This window comes from Scomber japonicus, chromosome 18 (assembly GCF_027409825.1).
Source record: "Scomber japonicus isolate fScoJap1 chromosome 18, fScoJap1.pri, whole genome shotgun sequence".
Classification (NCBI taxonomy): Eukaryota; Metazoa; Chordata; class Actinopteri; order Scombriformes; family Scombridae; genus Scomber; species Scomber japonicus.
This window is the reverse complement of record NC_070595.1, coordinates 7,680,985-7,704,399: the sequence shown is the minus strand read 5'-3', so window position 1 is coordinate 7,704,399 and position 23,415 is coordinate 7,680,985. Positions and strand designations below refer to the sequence as shown.

General features: G+C 40.2%; 1 protein-coding gene across 2 annotated transcripts; it reads left to right on the top strand.

The window, feature by feature from the left end:
* The first annotated feature begins 6,954 nt into the window (after positions 1-6,954).
* On the top strand, positions 6,955-23,057 carry traf7 (TNF receptor-associated factor 7). Of its 2 annotated transcripts, none has more exons than XM_053338389.1 (22): positions 6,955-7,051; positions 8,835-8,973; positions 9,210-9,267; positions 9,445-9,533; positions 10,070-10,186; positions 10,369-10,461; positions 12,169-12,202; positions 12,356-12,578; positions 12,668-12,802; positions 13,286-13,381; positions 13,536-13,657; positions 14,474-14,547; positions 14,696-14,744; positions 15,504-15,631; positions 16,083-16,165; positions 16,261-16,300; positions 16,411-16,527; positions 17,249-17,371; positions 19,968-20,087; positions 20,190-20,321; positions 21,081-21,200; positions 21,412-23,057. In XM_053338389.1, exons 3-22 carry the CDS (start codon positions 9,216-9,218, stop codon positions 21,424-21,426), a joined length of 1,962 nt encoding a protein of 653 aa, XP_053194364.1. In that variant the 5' UTR covers positions 6,955-7,051; positions 8,835-8,973; positions 9,210-9,215; the 3' UTR covers positions 21,427-23,057. The 2 variants fall into 2 exon arrangements, with proteins under 2 accessions (XP_053194364.1, XP_053194363.1); XM_053338388.1 differs by having other exon boundaries at positions 9,442-9,533.
* Positions 23,058-23,415: the final 358 nt, after the last annotated feature.

The following is a 23,415-nucleotide window of genomic DNA, read 5'->3' as shown; positions in this document are numbered from 1 at the left end:
GAAGGGTACTTCATAATAAGTGATTTAACTACTTGCACATGTTGGACTACTGTGAGAAAGATGAAATTAATGAATAAAGCTATGTATACTCTACCAACAAACTGCCATTTAAAAGCCATAATTGTGAACATGCCTCTCAGAATGGACCTTGAAATTCCCACTAGCAATAAATTTGGCTCTGCATCCTGACTGCCTGAAGTACATTAGTGAATAAATGATGGAGCGACGCCATGGTGAACATATGGGCTACCTCTAAAATGTTTCATGATTAAAATGGATTTACATTTTCTGTTCTACGATTGCTTTATGGAGAACTGATCCTATGTCAATCCCTGGATGACTTCTGAACCGGTCCTGAAGATCTCTGGAGACAGTGGGAATAACAAATCCAGCATGCAGTCTCCTACTTGCCTAATTTCTGATATGGATTTGAGAATGGAGGGAATGATCAATATTATACTCCATAATACTCAATAGTACCTATTAGGGCTGCACAATATATAGTTTCAACATGCATAGCGCTGTGCATGTGTGCAATAGTCACATTGCAGGACCTATCATAACTCACAGATACTGCTCATCGAATTTCACCCACGTTAATGGCAGGCCTATTACGCTGTTGCAAAAGAGTGGGTGTGCTTATTTTGGGTGATCGTCAATATTCTGTTCTCTACATCGTTGAGTTCACTGCAGAGTTCTCTGAGGTTCACTAGCATTAATAAAATTGAGCTATTTTTCTCATTTCAGAACCGAGGCTTAATGAATGTGAGTGCATGCACAAACCGAATTTCACAATTTCCTTGGCAGGCCTGACGCACTAACCATCCCATCCCCCGACAGCATTTCGGTCACACACTGATATCTTTGTTATTCCACCCTTACATGTAGTAAATGAACCTTAAATCTCTGCAAACAAGGAAAAGAGGGACACTTATGACTGAAAAGCAACATTTTTCACACATCTTTGTATCTTTAAGATCAAAATTTGCAACGTTTCCTCCACACATAAACTAAGTTCTGTTGCTCATTCACTTGTGTATGTATGTGAGACAGAAAGTATGCCGTCAGCTGTTTCTTATTGCTATAAAATAAGACAGTGTTGTGTATACAGAACACACAGTTACTATGACAAACATTTAAATGTTACATTCAAAGCATGTTTTTTACGTGCGTGAGTGAGGACGATTGGAATTGTGCACACTGTCAGCTGTTCCGGGCATGGTATCTGCACAGAAGGAGACGAGTGTTTTGTGAATGTAGATTGAATCCGACGTGACACAATGAAACATTTTGTAATTGTGCATTCAGAGAGACTTGGCAAAGAGATATTTTGTAGACACTGTCAGCTGTTTGAGGCATCTAATCAGCATGAAAGGAGAGACAGCCTTTTGAAAATGAAGCTGAATCACTCTCTGTGGAGAGCCTGCTCTGCTGCCACGGTCGCCATTAAAAACACAGTGTAGCAAGATGTCCAGAACATCTGCATCAGAGAGACAGCGAAGGCTAGCTGGCTGCACGTGTGTGTGTGTGTGTGTGTGTTGGAGCTGATATAGTATATGTTTGTGTGTGTGTGTGTGTGTGTGTGTGTGTGAGTGTGTGCTGGGGGGATGGAGAAGGGAGTCTTGTTAGTGCTGCTGTCCCACACAAAGAAGATAAAACTACTAATGGCCTGGGCTTCCTCTAATGGAACGCTGAGCTGTGCGTACGTGTGTGTGTGTATTTTAGGCGTATGCATGCATGTGTGTGTGTGTGTGTGTGTGTGTGTGTGCACACGTCAACAAAGCTGCATTCAAAACATCTCTTATTCATAGCTGCATTACAGCTTTCAGGCCCGGGCCTTTCTGTCTTTCTATTTACAGCTCTCTCTCTCTCTCTCTCTCTCTCTCTCTCTCTCTCTCTCTCTCTCTCTCTCTCTCTCTCTCTCTCTCTCTCTCTCTCTCTCTCTCTCTCTCTCTCTCTCTCTCTCTCTCTCTCTCTCTCTGTGCTGTGTGTCTTGTACATGTGGGCATCTATTCACATGCACCTACTGCTTCCAGGCTGCAGAGCTGCACGGATCGGCCCATGTGTGTCGATAAAAAGATCCACTCTCCTGATCTCGCTTAGCTCATATAACGAATCATATATCACTGCTGTGGGAGGGAATCATTTTCCTTTGGTCATCCTGGCATTTTATTATTTTATCATATATAATTAGGCCAAGGTCATGAAACATTTTGCACAACTAGGGATGAATTTAGCTATTAATTAAAGTGTAAAACAAAGTATTTATTTAAAATGTGTAATTTTTGTCTTTGGAGGAAAACAAATTTTGTATTTAAGTATAATGTCGAGGTACTTTGAGTATTTCCATTTAATGCTGCGTCATACTTCTACCCACAAATGTGGTACTTTTTACTGCACTACATTTATCTGACAGTTGTTGCTGGATATTTTTTCAGATAAAGATTTTACCAGTAATTTCCAGCCTTTTTATCTCATTACCACTCACAAAAAACAGTGCCTAGTTGGGGCCCCTTGTCACATTTCAGATGTGTATTTCTTATAAATAACTGTTGCATATATATATACAGAAAAAAGAATACAAATGTGTCTAGCAACCCCCCCCCCCCCCCCCCCCCGTTTCTCTCCTACCATATTAATCATTTCACAAACCCCACAAATTTATCTTGTGACCTTCTGAAAGCGGCCCCACCCCTAGGTTTGAAACCAACAGATTAAATTAACTACCTGTTAAAAGTAGCTCCACCTCAACCTGATACAAAAATAAAATAATATGCACACATTAATCCATCAGTAACAACCTAATAATGTCATATGTAGTAATATATCAACTGCTGGGGCTATTTTTCTCTACTGTTATTTTCAATGCTGCTATACTTTCTTTTAAGTGGGATTTTTAATTTAGTATGATGCTATTTATTTAGATTATAATAATTATAACTGTGCAATGACTATTATGAGTATCTGAATACTTCCACCAATGATTTTTGTGAAGCCATTTGTACCTGTATATGTAGGCTATATATTCTGTGTATGTATTAAATGTGATTCTTAGTTATAATCTTTTTCACAGCAGACAGTTTGAAGATCACAGGCGTTACTATTAACATTAACAATGTTCTTTTAAAGTGTCTCAGTAAGTCATCATGACAGTGTGACCCGGGCACCCTGAAACTGAAGCAGCTAAATGAAGCTCAGCCATCATTCATTTGACAATCTACACCTGTGCTTCTCCTGGTGTGACATATTAAAATGTTATTCTGTAATAAATGTGTAATAACAGTCAATACTTTGTTAAATTTCACACCAATCGGAAAGAGAATTCAATGTCTCAATCACTTTCATCTTAAATCTCTGAGACACCTTTTAAAAAAGAGACACACACAACCATGAAGAAGGTGTTTCAGGCCAATGCTCTGACTACATCTAGATAAGCAGCGCCCTCTCCTGGTAAAAATAATGTAGCATGTGTTGTTTTTTTTTAAACATTCATACTATGTATTGTTTATATACTTTCATCAAATACATGGACATTCTTAGGATAAAGTGTAACACTGGTTGAGGAGAAAAACTGAATAATAAAAGAAGAAAAGTTTATCTTCCACAACAGAGCCTTTAAATGCAGGTGTGTGCCAGATGTTGAATATACTGCAACAGGTTTCATACACTGATATCACAAACTAAACCACTAGTTATTCATATAAGAGATAATCATTTGAAGGCACACAGATTGTTGATTTGGTGATGTAGCTCAGTCTACTCCTGATTAACTTTTAAATATTTAAATACTTGGATTCAAATCTTAAAGGTATAGGCTGTAAGCTTTAAATTAAAGGACCCTGTTTTGCAGTCCTTTGGGAACTAACAATAAAAAATAATGATATATCCAGCCACCATAAAGATACTTTTATTAATTATGACATTCTCGAAATGGTTGAGACGTCCATTAAATGTTCACCTTCTCCATATTACTTTTGCAATGACCTATCTATTTATTTTGTAAGTATGTATAAAGGTCATGTAATACACAGTGCAGTTGTAAAACCTCACGTAGATCACACTTACTCATCTGTGTGGTGATGGAATGGCTCAACTGGGGTTTTTTTTGGATGATGGATTGTCTTGTTGTGGTTAATCGCTGCTGATGTGTACTCAAATACATCATAAAGTATTTCCCATACAGGTCACTGCAGACACCCCCACTACGAGGGCGTTTACCACCCCCAGTGATCAGAAGAAAGTTTGAAGTCATAGTTCAATAGGAAAATGATCAGCAAATTACTTTTAAAATAGAGCAGGTATTAGACTGTTTTGGGGCTATTGATTTACATCACTCTGTTCAATAGTCCCTCTATTACTAAATGATATGAAGAAATATGAATACATATGAAACTAAATATGAAATCTTGTCTGATTTTACCAATAAAAGCAATTTTTCTGCAAGGAAGGAAAAATGTAAAAAATGAATAATAATAATATTTTTTTAACCTAATATACTTCAACTAAATGCGACAGATGGCTCAATCAAGTATACGTTCAATATGATGTCACAACTCAAGATGTGCTCTATAACAATATGAGACAAGAGGAACAGTGTTTTGGATCCTTGTAGAGATTCAATACATGACAAGCAGCCATCTGGGATTCTGCAGCAGTTTGTTCTCTGTGACAGCTCCTCTGTACTTAAACATGCTCACACTCCTCTCGCCTGCTTCATGGGCTGATATCATTTAAGTAGTGTTCTCTATTTTGTCATATTTCTTGCACCATTTCCTCTAAGTGCCTTGTGTCAATACTGTTAAAAGCACTTCAGAAATAAATTTGTTTTAACTCGAAGAGCTGCCCCCTTTCCCCCACAGAAAGTTCACAGCGTGTGATAATCAATCAGTCCAATACTGAATTACTTCATTTGTTAAGTGCACACATGAAATTGAGAGATGGTGTAGGTCTTGTAACATCAACAAATAATAATCAGATAGTACATAGAGAGATACAAAACTCATATAGTGCAGGATGTCCACAATCAAAGATCATCTTGTTATTAAATAACATCTAGATAAGATAAGATCAGATCAGATAAGATAAGATAAGATAAGATAAGATAAGATGTATCTTTATTGAACCCCCTTGGGAGAAATTCATATTGACACAGCAGTACAGTGTAAAAAAGGAGCAGCACAAAGGTGAAAGTTATATATATATATATATATATATATATATATATATATATATATATATATATATATATAAATAGCATCAACAATAAATAAGACAAAAATAGAATAAAATAAAATACTATATACAGTAAACTCGATCTTTGTGTAAATAAATCTGCAATATATAAATGTGCAATATGCAGATGTTCCTGTGATTATATACATGTGAATGTTCCTGAGATTTACATACAGAATATACAGATACAAAATAAATGAATGTGCAATGTGCAGAAAATCTGAGATATATATATGTGCAATGCTCCTGGGGTTTATATAATAAGGTAAATACACTTGGTGCATACTGCTGAACATGCACAGCATCGTATTTTTTGATTGTGAGTGAGTGGTGTATGGTTTGAGTCTTATATGTAATCTCATATGTAATATATCATATTTCTATATGGCCTGACTGTAATTCTCAGTGTATTAGTGATAATTATACAGTACATGATTAGAATTTGGCATTATTACAATGTAAGGCTTCTCTGTTATATAGCTCATTTAGTTTTGAAAGTGCAGCTGTGTATAATTATATTGCAGTGGGATTTGTCTATGTGTATTGTCATTGTATAGGGGACACTGTAACATTTACAATGGATTTACTGTGTAACCGAACTGGTCCACTCTGCAGGTACTGTATATGGCAAAGTTTAGGGATAACAAACATATGGCCTGAGGGCCAGAATCGGCCACCAAAGGGGTCCAATGTGGCCCACTGGATAACTTTGCAAAGTATGAAAATTGCAGAGAAGTAATTCCAGATTTTTCAATAAAATGCCCCACTATTCTCACTCATTTTCACTCATCACTTATCTTTGTGAACAAGCTTTTTCTGCGATGAGCGTCAATAAAACAAAACTGGCCACTGCTCAGGATTTGACACCTAATATTGATGCACTTATAAAGGCAGAAAGGTGCCCGGTTACTTCATGTAAAATGCTGATTCAGACGTTTTTCCACCCTAACCAGAGTACAATTCTCTGAAAAACAATGAACATATATTGTGGTCATATTTAAACCATTTATACATTGAACATTATGCAAAATGTCTTTCAGAAATCCTTTAAAAAACTAAGACATAATATTGCTGAAATTTCCCTCATCTCAGGCTGTTCATCTATTTTGTAAATACATGGTTTATTATAGTTATGTTTTAATATATCATATATATTATTTATAGGTTATTATGCAATGGTTTTACTGGTCACTGGAGATCGAATAGGGCTGTAATGAGTTTGACACCCCTGGTTAAACCATTATGTTTTACTATAAGCTACCATCCTATAGAGCATCATAGTGTGTCTGTGGTGAAGGACCTTATGGATTTCCTTTTCTCGTTATATATTATCATAATGATATATGTTATCCATGCATGCAGTTGCATAATACAATATTTTACAGATGTAGTGGTGTTGGTCAGTATTTCTCCACATTTTTGTCTGTGGCATGCAGTAGTGCTTCTCCTCGATCACACCACCTTGCACGTGCACTCATCGTAAAACGTGATGGTGGTTGTCGCATGATGGCTCGGTATGCGCGAGGACCAATAACGGCTCGAAACCGGAGCGACGGTGTATATATGAGGGTATGGTTTGCTTTGCAGTTGGTTTGCGGAATTTACTGACAGCACCGAGCCCAATGGCAGCTCCTGTGCGGTGGCTTGTGGGTAGCGTAGTGGGAGGACGCTCGGTAGGAACACACAGCGGCGCTCACTCTACTACATATCCCAGAGTACACTGCGGCATTGGAGCTGTGTTACTGTGTACGTGAAGCAGCGAGAGAAAGATTTGGGAAGCCGTCTGGAGACTTTGAGCTGCGCTGTGGCGAAAATAATGGTAAGTCCACAAACTAAAACGTTAATATTTCTTTTTTTAAAACTCTTACTGACAACACAATAGATTGCATTTTCCGTTGGCGGGTTGTAGAAGTTGCCGAAAACCGTTCGCAGCAGTGATTGCTAACAGTAATGTAACAAGAGCTAACTTAAGCTAGCAAACAAGCCACTTTCGCTGGCTAATTATCGCAGTTTTAAAACGCTTGCAGACAGAAATGACTGTTAATACGAAGCTACATTATTAGCCGTCTTTTACAGGAGCTAGCACGCGTTTAACTGTTGCACTCCTGTCTGTGTCGTTTGAACATTTAGCTAGCTTGACTGTCACAGTAGTCAACTTTGTGTGTGTGTGTGTGTGTGTGTGTGTGTGTGTGTGTGTTCCGCCCCCCTTTTTTTCTGTTTTCCCTTTACGGGAATCTCCTGGCTGGTGAAAAGAGACAGTGACGCTGGTTTGGAGCGGATTAGAGGTCCTGGATAGTTTCACAGGCGGATTCTGCAGCCTATTACCATATGAGCTGACAGTCCGCATACCTTTCTGTTTACATCACTATCTAGTTGTCCGGGTCACTGCTTTTTTGGCTGTCACATCTCCCTCGTGTCTTTGTCTCCGTGTCCCTCCCACCCTCTCTAACACCCCCTCCCCATCTCTCTCCATCTCTCCCTCCCTCCCTTGCCTTTTCTCGGTGTGTTTGAGGGTTTGCAGATGCTGGGTCACTCTCTCATTAAAGTGTTGATGAAAGTTAGGGGTGGGAGGGGGGTCAGACAGCTGTTGTGCACAGTATATTTCCTGCTGTTGTCAGCTGTTTATCAGTCTCGTGGGGAGGGGGAGGAGGGGGTATAACTTTTGTAGGAGGAGCAGATATTATCACTAATGTATTTATTTGGCGCTTTTCACATGCAAAAGTCACAAAATGCTTTACATAGGCAAGGAAGGGCATGAAAAAGGTAATTCACACTACACAAGGTTACTATAGACATACACACACACACATATTCATATATATCTCTAAAAACTGAAACAACAGTAATGAAATAAGAAAAAAATATATTTTTTAAAGTACATTGTGTTTTGCATATGAGACAACCTGTTACTTCTGCTATTTTCAACTTCCTCTATGCAGCTGTTCCAGTCCACTGGCTCCGTGCTCCGATTTTTATCTCATAATTGTATTGCAATCATGTATGTAAATGTGTCACCTGCGTTCCTGTTACGCTGTTTAAACACTATAAGAATCTGAAAAGAAGAGCAAATCAGAACTTTCTTTAACAACATGCTGATATTTTATTTTAAAACCAGATGAATCATGGACGGCATCAATATCGGTGTAGATGTAGTCCAGATCTAAAGAAATATGAGTTTTTAAGCAGTAAATGATTTGTGAGCTCTCTGTATTCAGTTATTAGTCATTTAAAGCTTTATTATAAGAGTTTTAATATAGCAGTGGAATCTTTGTCTTTGATTGTTGTGTTGTTGTGCATGAAGTCAGTAAACTGGGTCAGACATCCTTTCAGCAACAGTAATGTCACTGTACTAGCAACTATCTCTGCCTCTGATCATAGATAGCTTGAAGTGTTTCCGGTCACCAATATTTCCTGTGTTGAGTGTAGGTGTTAAAAAGAAAAAAGAAAAAAGGAAAGCCAACTTATAGCTAACATATATTTATCCTTGCAGCACTGCTCAGAGGAGTATCAACCAGCCTTATTATTTTCTCTCTCTCTCTCTTCATTCCTCCTCCTCACTTGCACCTCTATTCACGCCTACTTGTCCTCTCTCCTCCTCACAGGCCTAGCCACTCGAGTGTCCTCATGCGCTCGTTTCAGGTTATAAGCAGAGGTAAGACGTCTCGCTACCACTGATACTCCTGAGGAACAGCAGCAGCATCCGCCCCTCCACCCCCACCTCCCAGCAGACTCCGGCAGCGGGTGAGAGACACTAGTGGTTCAGTGTGAGAGAAGAATGAAGCTTGTTTATATATATATAATGTGTGTGTGTGTGTGTAGTTGTTTTAAATAGAAACAAAGAGAGCAAATATCTCAGTTATACTACATGTTGTGTGGTACTACTTTCTGTATTTATTTGCTTAATTTAAAATAATTAATGATTTAACTCCTTCTTTCTTCATCCTTTTATCATTCCATCCCTTCTTTCTTCTCCATAGATCAGGATGGAGGCATCGTTCGGCCCTGCCTTCTCAGCCGTGCCCGCTGGAGCTAAAGGTGACACACAAATAATCTTTTCTGATCATATTTTCTTTCCCTTTTTTTTATTTAAATAGTCCGTCTTTCTCTTAATCATTATTCCTCTTTTTTTAACGTTAAGTTTTCACTTAAGTTCTATACTATTGTTGCAGAATGTCTTTATGATGTGAATTTGCCATCATGTGTTTTCAGCAGAAGCGTCCAGCACCTACAAGCAGCACAGAAGAACTCCCTCCTCCTCTAGCACTCTAACCTACTCCCCCAGGGATGATGATGATGGAATGGTACACACACACATACACATGCCTACACACATTTCTAATAAAGCTGAGGATTTTTTTTGTTGAGCCTGGAGTAAAATAAAAAACTAAACACCTGGAATATATAATATAGGAGTAAAGGCTGATTTATACTTCTGCGTCGGAGCGACGCCGTCGTTGTCCTTTCGAAGTTCTGCGTCGAGGGGACGTGTTGCTAGGGGGTGTGACTGTATGTGTGACTGTGTGTGTGCCTGTGTGTGACTGTGTGTGTGTGTGTGTGTGTGTGTGTGTGTGTGTGTGTGTGTGTGTGTGTGTGTGTGGTTTCAGAGGAGTCTCTATCTGTATCCTTGTTTATCTTCCGGTCACAGTAGCATGTAGCATTGCGCTATGTGCTCTAATAACAGAAACACATACCTTTTGTTCATTATTAATAAATAAAGCAACTGCCGGAGGAACTGACACTTTGACCGGACCAATGCACAAGATCCCACACATCTGGATGTCCTATTTATTGATGTATGAATAGACTGTGACCCCTACATTCTCTCTGTTCTTCTCAGCCTCCAATTGGTACTCCTCGGAGGTCAGATTCGGCCATCTCAGTCCGATCTCTTCATTCAGAGTCCAACATGTCTCTGCGCTCCACTTTCTCTTTGCACGAAGAGGAAGAAGACACGGTACGGTACCCTGCAGTGACACACAGTATATAGACAGCACACAGTTGCGTTGCATTCATAAATAGATGCTCACACACACACACACACACACACACACACTCTTACATGTATAAAAATAGTGTTGGAGCTCAGACTCACACCACAGACTGAGTAAACGATCAAACTGGTGTGATTGTGTGCAGGAGCCCCAGGTGTTTGCCGAACAGCCGTCAGTCAAACTGTGCTGCCAGCTGTGCTGTAACGTCTTCAAGGACCCCGTCATCACCACATGTGGGGTAAGTTTACATCTGTCCTCTTCAACCCGCTCCTCTTTTTTCATCTCTCTTTTCTCTTTATTTCTAACTCTGGTCGTGCTTATTGTAAAAAACATTTTTATAATGATTGACTTTGACTCCCAAATTTAGAATTGTGTGAAATTCTCCTTGAAAGGGTGTGTTTAATGATCCATCATGAGCAGATTATAAGTGACGTTTTGCAGAATTGCCTCCCAGTCATAGCTTAGCAGCCATAACTAGGCTCTAGTTATGGAAGCTTTGGATTTCTCCACACATTGAAGCAGGGTGTATCATGCCCATCATGTGCTCTAACATAAGCTGATAATTTTAGCATCTCCAACTAACTAGTTTAACTTGTCTTCAAACCAATTCAAGAGATCCAATGTTTTGTTGATCCACATCTCAAATAAACTAAAGAAAGCAGAAAATATTAATTTTTAACTAGCTGGAGTCAGAAGATTACTCGATTATCAAAATAGATGGAGAACTGAGATAATGGTGGTCAGCTTAATTAGCTAGCGTGCTGCAGCTGATAAAATCTGCTGGGCAACAGTTGTCATTTCAGGGACTGGAAATGAGAAGCCTACTTGTCTACTTTTAATCTAATATCAAGGACACATTATTTAAAAAAAAATTCCAATAATAAATTTGCCCAAGACTGCATATGTGCCAAGCAAAGATGAAACATTTGATAGGCATAGTACCTAGGGGTGTAATGATACACCGATCTACATCAATTCAATGAGCAACGAGCTAATAGCATTGATGCAAAATTAAAACATCCATCAGACATTTTTAATTTTAAGGCAAGCTTTTATTTTGAAATTCCCGTGGCGGGAGTGCACACCACCAAACAAAATGCCAGCGGCGACATGGCAACTGCCAGAATAAAAGTCTGTGAAGTTATCCTAAAAACTAAAAACCATGGCTCTAAAAGAGCAGCAGCAGCATGTCCGTAGCTGGGTTATAAAGACAGTCTATCATCAGATGCTTCGGATACAACGTTGCTGTAAACTCAGCCACACAGAAAGACTGAAATGTGCTGTTGCTCGTCTTTTGACATGTCGTTTTTCCCTCCGCAGCACGGTAGACACTGCAGTTCTAAAAGAGAAGCAAACATTTTGCCTTAATGTATAAAAATAGTGACTTACCTTTTTTCGATTTTCTTTTATACGGTGTGTGAGGTAGACGCGCACATCGGCAGCTCCCAACGCAGGTGGATCCCAGTCTGCCTGCATTGGGAGCTGCAGCGTGCTTTTACAGATTTTGTCATTTGGTCCAGCTTCTGCTTTCTTCCTGTGGATGTGTGTCGAAAATTTTAAAGCTCTATATCAAAGTGTGGCACTTTAGTGAACAGGAGGTCTATTTTTGATAGAAAAGAAAAGAACAGATTGTTTTCCATTTAAATGTCTGGTTGAGTTCAGAAATAAAAATATTTTTTGATATGAGCTGAAATGATTGTGTTAAATCAGCTGTGATATCTCATATCGATCGCTACCTCCTGAATCCAATCGAAATTGTATCGTGATATTAGCAAACATTGAATCATAGTCCATTGACTCGATATCGTATCGTGAAGAAGAAACTTGTGATTTACACCCCTAATAGCAACAGTAACTAAGGGGTGCCGGGCTTAGTGGATGGTCAATGGTGTTATAACTTCATATAATAAGAACAAATAAAATATGTGGACTCCTCTTTCCTCAGCACACCTTCTGCAGACGATGTGCCTTGACTTCAGGTAAGACTTAAAGTGTGTGTGTGTGTGTGTTTGTGTGTGTGTGTGTGTGTCTGGTGCACATTTGTACTTGTCTATGTTGCATTTAGCTGTGTCAGATGTAGCATTGTAGTCATATCATAACCTCATGTTCTTGTTTGTTTTCATTCCTAACAGACAAGTGCCCGGTGGACGCGGCTAAGCTAACGGTCGTGGTGAACAACATTGCGGTCGCCGAGCAGATTGGCGAGCTGTTCGTCCACTGTAAATACGGCTGCAGGGCCACGAACAGTGGTGCAGGAGCAGCCGGAGCCTCCCCCGCCACGGTGGCTGGGAAACCCGGGGCGTACGAGGTGGATCCACTGGGCTGCCCCTTCACCATCAAACTGTCCACACGCAAGTAAGGACACAAGACAAGGATCAGATTATGTTGTATTTCCATTGTTTCTCCTTTTCTCTCCTCACTACAAACTCACTGTGCCTCCACAGAGAACATGAGGTCAGCTGTGACTACAGGCCAGTCCGCTGCCCCAACAACCCCTCCTGCCCCCCTCTGCTCACCATGAACCTGGAGGCTCACCTCAAAGAGTGTGAGCACATCAAGTGTCCCCACTCTAAATATGGGTGAGTCCTAAAACACACATATGGACAGATAATTTAATTTAGTCTTAATTATATCTACATTTCACACACACGCGTTTCTTTTTGTATACTTTGTGTTCCTTTTCCTTTGAATACCCCTCCTTATATTTCTGTTTTTACACACTTTATTTTATAGTCACTTAATTTTATTATTTCTTTACTATATGTTATTAATCTTTTATTTTTGTGTGTGTGTGTGTGTGGGGGGGTATTTTAAAATTTTACATTGCCATCCCACCCCTGGTGTTTCCTCACTGCGGATTCATGAGTTACAATAGCATTTCCTCACTTCCTGTTTTTATTGAGTCATTATTTATTTCTTCTTTTTTTGTTTTGCTCTTTTACTTTGAAAATCACTTTGTTATATTGCCTTGTATGAAAAGTGCTGTACAAATAAAGTTTGATAGATTAATTGATAGAACTCACTTCTCTACCATCTGTTAATCTGCCTCTCCTCTCTGACAGATGTACGTTCATTGGTAACCAGGACACATATGAAACACACCTGGAGGTGTGTAAATTTGAAGGGCTGAAGGAGTTTCTGCAGCAGACTGATGACAGGTGAGCACACATATTACAGCTGTATACAACACAAGCGGAGCTGTTGATTATAAACACAAAGTCAAGACAACTGGGCGACTGTACGTGTTCAAATATCCAAATGCTTGTTTCTGTCCTCTTTGTCTCTGATCTACCTGTATGTGAACCCTGTTAGGTTCCACGAGATGCAGCTGACTCTGGCCCAGAAGGACCAAGATATTGCTTTCCTGCGCTCCATGTTGGGCAAACTGTCTGAGAAACTAGATCAACTAGAGAAGAACCTGGAGCTCAAATTCGGTAAGCAGTGAAAGACGTTGTTTAGTGTTAGCTGCTTATTCAGACAAACCAGCCAACTATTTATAACCTGTACACTACAGAGGTGGCTGCTGATTTTTTTTAAATTATTTTTGATTCACAGTATTCAAATATCAAACAAAGCAGGATTCATGCATGGAAGCCACAAGCATAGTCACATGTTACTTCACTACAGTCCATTTACCATGTGCTTCACAATAAATGCATTTTAATGACTTACAGTTTTAGTAGAAATGATCTGTAGTTGCAGCCTCACAGTAGCTTTCATACATCTCAATCAGTTCAACTCAGAGCTTTGAAGGATTTTACATAACGAGCAGCTGTGGCTCAGGAGGTAGAGCGGTTCGTCCAATTATCGGACGATCAGTGGTTCGATTCCCAGTCCACATGTCTATGTGTCTTTGGTGCAAGATGCTTAACCCAAAATTGCTCCAGATGGCTGTGCCAATGATGTATGAATGTCTGTGTGGATGTGTTAATGTGACTTGTAGTGTGAAATTGCTTTGACTAGAAAAGTAATATATAAGTGCAGTCCATTTACCATCTACATTTTGGAACTTAAGAGCACTAGTATTGGATTGGTGCTCAGTATCAGCTGATACTTTGAGCTTGTATTGTTATTGGCAGAGAAAAGTCCTGATCAGATCACGGCTTATTCCTGAACTCCACCACATTTGTAAGAAGACCTTAGGACCACACAGCTGCTGACGGAGAAATATCGACCGGAGAAAGTTTTATGACTCTAATGTTGGTGTTGTTTTGCTTCTCTCAGAGATATTATGCCTGTGTGTATTTCAGATGTGTTGGATGAGAACCAGAGCAAACTGAGCGAGGACCTGATGGAATTTCGTAGAGATGCATCCATGCTTAACGTAAGTCTGCACTTTTTAAAAAGAGACACATCCACATATACGTGTGTAAATATGGGAATAAAAGTTTAAATTGGAGGATTATATATATTATTAAATTGGTGATTATACAAGAACAAATTCCAAATCTATTGTGTGTGTGTTTTTGCAGGATGAACTGTCCCACATCAACGCCAGGCTTAACATGGGAATCCTTGGCTGTAAATATCTCAGCTTATTTTTAGGGCCCGAGCGCTGACCAGCGTGAAGCCCTATTGTATTTGTCCGGATTCTTCTCCTTCTTCTTCTTCTCTCACGATAACGCCCTTTTTGCCCCCCTGAACGTGCTCCAAAACTCACCAAAGTTTGCACGCAAGCCAGACCCGGCGAAAAATTTGATATTTTATGGTTTGCATAAATGGGCGTGGTAAAATGGCTCTATAGCGCCCCCTTGGCAAATGAATAAAATTGAGCCCCTCGCCACAGACTGACATAGACAAACAAAACTCAGTACACATGTACATCATGTCAGTACGCACCAAAAAGTCTCTTGGACACATACCCTAACACCAACAGGAAGTCGGCCATTTTGAATCAAATTCTCATATTCTCATATAGTCTCATATTTAGTGACAGTCATAGCGCCACCTACTGGCAACAGGAAGTCACTTGTTTCATTCTTTCACTAATTACTCCCATAATCTTAAGTATTTACACCTGACATTGACTCAGCTGAGACATAAGACCTTGGTGATGCTACATTCTGCAACTCATGACCCATCATCAAATACTGTTGCCATGATCATTGCATTGCATTATCAAATGCAAATTCCATCTCTGAATTCCTATTTGTCTTGCCTCTCTGTCTTTCTTCCTCCTTCCTTTTAAATATTTCACATTCACTGAAACTTGATCTCATTCAGTTTTCCATTAAGAACAGTAAATTCAGTCTCTTCCTCTCTCTGGTTGTTTCCGTGCAGCTTACGACCCCCAGCAGATCTTCAAGTGCAAGGGGACATTCGTTGGCCACCAGGGTCCCGTCTGGTGTCTGTGTGTCTACTCCACCGGAGACCTGCTCTTCTCCGGATCCTCAGACAAGACCATCAAGGTAACACCTGCTCACACACACACACACACAACTTTAAGGCCCAAAAAAAAAACGGCAGCATCCTTGAGCATCATGGATTTATTATTAAACTGGACTTTCCTTTATTTCATCTTCCCTTCATGCATGTAGCAATACACCCACATCAACACCACCTCTTCTTGTCTTTTCTTTCGTTTCTTCTCTTTTTCTTTTCTTTTTTCTTGACGCAGTGCTATTTTGGGTCTGAACATTGCCATCACCCGCCTTCTTCTAAAGTTATGTTAACTTCCTCCCACAAGCCTGTTTTCTATTAAATATCTGGAGTTAGAGACTTTGTTTATATCTAAAGAAATGCCAATACAGTTACTCAAGTGTTAGAAAAATTTAGGAGAGACTTTAAAAAGCTTCAGAATGAGCCCTGTACAAGTTTTCAGCTTTTTTTAAAAATATGTATATCTTCTTCCCCCCTCAGGTTTGGGACACCTGCACCACCTACAAGTGTCAGAAAACCCTTGAGGGTCATGATGGCATCGTACTGGCACTGTGCATCCAGGGGTAACACAACTCACACAGTCACATAAAAATCAACTGGGAATGACTAGCCCTTACCCCAAAAGCTTACTCAGCCATATCTTTTTGTTTCTCCATAGTAACCGGCTATACAGCGGCTCTGCAGACTGCACCATCATCGTAAGTATTATTCACGACCCTGCTTCCTCTTTGTAAGGAACAACTTTCATAATTCCAAGTTAAAATTGTTCTGCATGCGTCATAGAAGTTGTGCTTCTCATCTCGTGTAGGTGTGGGACATCCAGACCCTGCAGAAAGTCAATACAATCCGTGCCCATGACAACCCTGTGTGCACACTGGTCTCCTCCCACAATATGTTGTTCAGCGGCTCCCTCAAGGCCATTAAGGTATAGCTATGTGCATGATGGATCACCCTGCTGGTGTTGTTTTCAAACTTTCTGCACAGGCTTCAGTTTATTTTTTGCTAAATAAGACTGTGTGTGTGTGTGTGTGTGTGTGTGTGTGTGTGTGTGTGTGTGTGTGTGTGTGTGTGTGTGTGTGTGTGTGTGTGTGTGTGTGTGTGTGTGTACAACTAGAAATCTATTTCTATATCTACAGAATTTAGCCTTAGTTGCTAGGCAGCGACCTGCAAAATAGGTTTTCACTCTGGAAAAATGTTGCTCATTGAGAAGACGGAGGACACTAAGGAGCGATGGCTGTAGCCTTGTCTTTGTTGCCATGGTTACATGGGAGCAAGAGAAGGGGAGGGGATGACTGTGTGTGTGTGTGTGTGCGTGAGAGAGTGTGAGTGATGTCAGTGCTCTTACACAGGGACTTTCCTTTCTTACCCAACTTCCATTCTGTCTCCTGCTCACATCTTAAAGCTTTTTTTCTATTTCAGCTCTGTGACATCATGCACTTTACTGCGTTCACCACATCTGTTTTCCACCACAGCTGTGCTCAATGCACTGTCTGTGTGTGTACTATTAAAAAATGAGCTTGTTGTTTTCAGTTTTATGGTGGTGTTTTTTGATGACTTATTGCAAGTGTGTCAAGTTTATATATCCATTTTTTTTCCTTTTGTCTCATTTCTCATTATCTCCATGAATTTTGTGTGTGTGTTTGTAGGTGTGGGACATTGTGGGTACGGAGCTGAAGCTGAAGAAGGAGTTGACTGGTCTGAATCACTGGGTTAGAGCACTGGTCGCCTCGCAGAACCACTTGTACAGCGGCTCATATCAGACCATCAAGGTAAGTGGAGGGTTGGGGAGATGTAGTGTTCATACAAACCTGGCTGAAAATACTGATACCATTCCACCTGTTTCTGTATTAACCTGAAACTGATAGAAGTCGTTCCGTCGTTCTTAGTTTCACATTAAATATAACTAAAACCTTTGATTCACAACTTCATACAATAAAACAAATGAAAATGTCAATATTGGTTCTCTTAATGTTTTGTAGCTCAGCCCTTGGAGGCAATAACTGCAGGTCAACCCACTCTTCTAGAGCAAACTGCCCCAGTTCTTTCAAGTTTGATGGGTGTCGACTCCCAACTGCAAGTTTCAGCTCTATCCACAGATGTCCTATGTAGTTCAGATCAGGACTCATAGCAGACCACTTCAGAACTGTCCAGTGATTTATTCTCATCCACTTTTTGTTTGGGGTCAATATCCTGTTGGAAGACCCATGACCTGTGACTAAGACACAGCTTTCTGACATTGGCCTGTATGTTTGGCTCCAAAATGCCTTGTTAGTCATCTGGTTTCATAGTGCCCTGCACACATTCAAGGCACCCAGTGCAGCAAAGCAACCTCAAAGCATCAATGAGCCTCCTCCATAGGGTTGGTGTGATTTAACAAAAAAGGACCGTTGCTTGTTAACATGCATTTTGGCAAAGTCTAGTCTGGCTTTTTTGTGTCTCTCTCATAGAAGTGGGCTCTTCCTGGGCCTTCTACCATGGAGTTCCTTTTCATTCAGGCAGCGACAGATGGTGCGACTTGAAACTATTTTACCTTGAACTTGAAGATCAGTTTGGATCTGTGTTTCTTTGGTACTTTTTCGACCGTTCAAGCAATCCTTCTGGTCATTCTCAGGCCAATTTTCCTCTTGCGGCCACATCCAGAGATGTTGGCTACAGTTCCACTGGCCTTGAACTTGTTAATAATATTGGCAACAGTGGTCACAGGAGCTTCAGGCTCTTTGGAGATAGTCCTGTATTGACCACTTGACTTTTCCTTCGGTTTTCCATGTTCCCGCTCACTCACTGTTCAAATCAGTGTTTTGTTGCACCTGCTGAAGCATAACAAAGTAAATGATGCTGTTGTGACCTGCTCAGATTTATGGAGCCCCGAAATTGCTCATTTGTTCAATATTACAAATACAGTTTATCAAGTTATCATTTGTTCAGCAGGATTTGAGTGTGTTTGGTCAGATTTATCTGGCGGTGACAGATCTGAGTGGGATTTGGAAAATGGCTAGTGTTCATTTTGGAGTCGAAGTATACAAATAAAAAGCCGGAGGAAGGTAGAAAGAGCTCACACTGGCCATAGAGAGCTTAATACACTATTCATTATGGGAATGATCAGCACAGTCAGAACACTTCTTAAAGCACTTCTCATCCCCTTTTGAGTTTTTAGCCATTATAATAATCAATAATATATTATTTTGTTTGTTTTGAAAAAATGATAATTCTCTCTGTGTGTGTGTGTGTGTGTGTGTGTGTGTGTGTGTGTGTGTGTGTGTGTGTGTGTGTGTGTGTATAATGTGCTGTTAAAGTCATTGGGATATAGTGTAGCCAGTAATTGGGTTCTGTCTTCTCTATATAAAAAGAGCTTTGTGTCTCTGTCTGACTGTCATCTCTATTCACTGCCTCACTGTTGAAAGCACTCTGTGTGCACTGTGTGTCTGTATATGCATCTGTGTGTGTGTGTGTGTGTGTGTGTGCGTGTGCCTCTGTCTTGCCACAGTCGGTCACTAATGAATACCTCAGGGACACTGCAAGGAGATAAAGGGAAGGACAGAAAAGGAGAGGGAGAGGGGCCGGTGGTGGGAACGAGGGACTTTTGTGGAAGAATGAAGAATGAGGAAAGGGAGATGAAAGCTCAGATAGAGTCATCTGCGCTCCGCTTTACCGTCCTTTATAAGCGCAGCAGTTAGTCTCTAGCCAGCACTTAGCCAGAGAGGTCATTTAGGAAGTTTTGTGCTGCAGAAATTGTCATGGTGAATGTTGCCAATATTTAGTAACTAACATAAATCTTGGAGGACTCCATAAATATATAATTTAGTCGGTGTCAGTGAAACTTTTCCCATTTCTTTTATAATGTTTTTACAAGTTGAATTTGCAAACTATTAGTAAGTTCATTACATTGTTGTGGCTTGATAATCTCCCACTTTGTATCACTTCTATTACTTCCAAGAACAGATGAATCATTGAAGTCCTTAAAAAAACATTCCAGAGTACAGCTGCTTAAATGTGAGGATATTCCTAAATCTGTTTTTTGTATAGTCCTAAATAAAAAAAGATATGGAGTTATTTATGATTACATATTTTATTATTTCCTATGCAGTTCATAGATTAGATAATGAATCCAAAAAGACACTGATGTGTGTTAGTGAATGTGAAGCGTGGCCTTCACCTCTGTTTCCCTGCTGCATCTCCTTGTCCTGTTTTCGCTGCTGCGGCATGATTGCAAGCGATCGCTCCACCACTGTGTGTTGCCATGGAGATGAACATTGACAACCTGCAGCTGTTGAGCGACTCACTGTTTCCACTGCTGATAAAATCCCCCTCCCCTCCTCTATCTCTGACTCCCTGTTGTTTGTCTTTTCCCCCCCTCCCCTCTGTCAGATTTGGGACATCCGCTCTCTGGAGTGTGTTCACGTCCTGCAGACCAGCGGGGGCAGCGTGTACTCCATCGCCGTCACCAACCACCACATCGTCTGCGGCACCTACGAGAACCTCATTCATGTAAGTGACAGACAAATCCTCATTCAACTGCTTTGTTTCTTCATTCCTGCATCATGACTCTCTGTGTGATGATGATGATGATGTTGTCTGTCTCCTCCTTAGGTGTGGGATATTGAGTCTAAAGAGCAGGTGCGGACCCTGACAGGTCATGTGGGGACAGTTTACGCTCTTGCTGTCATCTCCACCCCTGACCAGACCAAAGTGTTCAGCGCCTCCTATGACCGCTCACTCAGGGTGAGGATGGAGAGAGTGTGTGTGTGTGTGTGTGTATGTGAGCCTCATCTAAGTGTGGAAAGATGATATACACTTTAATCATAATATATATTTAACAAGCCATGTATAAATCTTCCATTACTAGTAATAGTATCATAATCAAGTAACATTAAACTTAGTGAGTCCTGGAGGCAGGAGAGCAGCAGCTGACTGAAGCATCATTCATCACAGCTACTATAAGTCTTCAAATCTTATTAACAGAGCAATCATTTCCAAAATGTCCAAACTATTCCTTAAAGGGCTGTGTGCCTGAAGGTTTTTCCAACCAATCAGGAGCACACAATTCAACCAATCCGCTGTCTGAATACTGAGATCAGTTGATTAAAGAGTCATGTCTGGTGTGCTCCTGTTTGGTTGGAATGAAAACCTGCAGCCACATGAACCCTTTATGGAATAGTTTGGACACCTCTGACTTTCTAGAGAGAAGTTGAGGCTTATTCAGTCAGAGTATCTAGTGTCCATCAGTAACATTACATTTTAAAGTGCAACATACTGCCTCAAGACTCATAATGGCGTCAATTAATGTGCATTGTCCAAGAAAAGTTTAAAGAGCCCACTAGTACTAAGTCCTAGACAGCTGCAAAGGAACATTTCAGCATTTTAGTGAGTATTCAGATTACATTTACAAGAGGAGAGAGAATGTGGTATGTATTGCTTATGATGAAATGATGAAGCAGAGTTTAAACATAATGTGAAATGATGTGTGTGTTTGTTTCTTAGGTGTGGAGCATGGACAACATGATCTGTACCCAGACTCTGCTCAGACACCAGGGCAGTGTGACGGCTCTGGCTGTGTCCAGAGGTCGTCTCTTCTCTGGAGCTGTGGACAGCACCGTCAAGGTACGACAACACCCAGCTCCTACACCTACACCTGTCCGCCCCTCTGTTTTGTTTCCTGTCTGTTCAGTTTCAGAATAAAAGCACTTTGAGTAACGTCACACAAATCCATCACCTGATCATAATCTTTAGTTACACATTAATGCTTTTATTTGGATTATTTATCATAACTTTGTTGGATCTTTAAAGTCATGTGTCTCTTTCTGTCTCTCAGGTGTGGACGTGCTAAACAAACAGTTAACTCTGCAGGAGTCCAGTCAACTTTTGGTGACGGACGGACTCTACAGACGTCAACCTTTTCCACACGATTCCTCCATTCTTTTGATTGTGAATTTAACTAATTACCGCCACTTCAGGATCAAGCCGCATCAAGAAAAAACTGTTTTACTAAATGTTTGCTTTTCAAACTTTAAAAAAAAAATATCCTCAGACACCTCGACACCCCCGATCATAGGGGGGTCAGAGGGGTCAAACTTGTGGTCGTCTGTGACCTCATTAAGCGGTCCATTATGGGGCAAAACAAGACAAAAAGCTGCCTTATGGTCGCACCGATCAACGCACAGCACCATAGCACGGTTGACTGGACGTTGCAACCCTGTAATCGGAGCAGGAAGCAGAGGGGGATTATGGTTGTTAGAGTTTTTGGACTGATGATGGTCCCGCCTGCTTCCTGTGGACCCACCTGCCACTTAAGAACTGTACTGATGATGCCTAATGCATACTGTTAGAATACGTCTAAAGGCTGGTTTCACAAACATGGACTGACACCATACTTACATTAGGACACCTGTTTATGTTATACACAGCTTCCCTAAAGAGAGAAATTTCAGATTAAAAGTCGACGAAAACAGAATTTTATAGGAGAACGTATATCAAATTTTCATCGACGACTCCACAAAAACTCCCACTTGCTTCCATATGTTGGTCAAAAGCTCTGCTTAAAGTCCCAGCTCCACACTACATATGTAGCATGTTTACAAGTGACAAAATAATGTATACACATATAAGTCAGTGTGCTGACAATAAAACGGTTGATCTTTGAGAGCTGCAGTACTCTGAGGAAACACACAAGCTGCTCACAACTACATCTTACATTTTTTTGAAGGATTTTGTTTAAGGATTTAATTATTAAAGGACCAGTGTGTAAGATTTAGTGCCAGCTAGTGGTGATGTTGCATATTGCAACCAACTGCAAGCATGTAGAACATATTGTAGGGCTGCAAAAAACACAAGTTCCTCTCCAGAGCTACTAGAGGGCTACTGTAGAAACATGGCGGTGCAACATGGTGGCCTCTGTCATAGAGGACCCGCTCCCTATGTAGATATAAAGGGCTCATTCTAAGGTAATGAAAACACGATTATTCTTATTTTCAGGTGAATATACACTGATCAAAACATACTTATGAATGTTATGTTATATTCCATTTTTGCAAAGTCTGGTCTGCTAGATGCTCTAAATTCTACACACTGCTCCTTTAAATCCTTACATCTTTTTTAAATATAATTTGTATTCCCAGTGTTGCAATGTCAGTTACATTAGTTTTTTATTAATGTTTGTAATTTCAGAACGGTAAAGTATGTTTTTGTTTTTTTTGGGTTTTTTTGTAGTAACAGCAATAACAGGAATACTATTGATATTTAGTTTGTAGTGTGGAGCTGGGACTCAACTATACTGTTTTCCCAATGCTGAGATTATAGCATTGACAGTCAAGGCTGCTCAGTTAAAGTCTGTCTTCACACTTTGTGATTTGTTAAACAATGTAAATCTGCGTGTGGTTCTCAGTGTAGAGTTTACAGTGCCACAATTGAGAAACCGATTGAAGTGTTAGCTTCACTTTAATGGCTACTATTGCTAACACACTGATATTCTTGACCCCCTGCCACCTTTGTGTTATTATGCTATTGTATTATCATTATATCAGTGGTATATAATGATCTTCAAATGATAATATCGTTTATCGCGATTATTTCTGAGACAATATATCGTCCAACAAAAGTAGTTATTGTGACAGGTCTACACACTGACTGAGTAGCTGTACTAGTACATTTGGAGTTTTTAATAGACGATGTCTAGAGGAAGTCTGTTTATAGTATTTGTAAAGTGACACTCCTCTGAAAGACTGAAACAGGTTTAAAAAACAAGTCTTTCTTCCTCCTCTTTGTCAATTATGGTCGTCGGTCAGCTCAGCTCTGGGGAACCAGCCTTTATAAGACATTT

What these genes read in the sequence shown, in the direction of transcription:
- traf7 (XM_053338388.1), top strand. Translation starts at nt 9,216, where the DNA reads ATGGAGGCATCGTTCGGCCCTGCCTTCTCAGCCGTGCCCGCTGGAGCT. An exon ending in ACGATGTGCCTTGACTTCAG is followed by an intron (nt 12,203 to 12,355) that starts GTAAGACTTAAA and finishes CATTCCTAACAG; the next exon opens with ACAAGTGCCCGGTGGACGCG. An exon ending in GAACCTGGAGCTCAAATTCG is followed by an intron (nt 13,658 to 14,473) that starts GTAAGCAGTGAA and finishes TGTGTATTTCAG; the next exon opens with ATGTGTTGGATGAGAACCAG.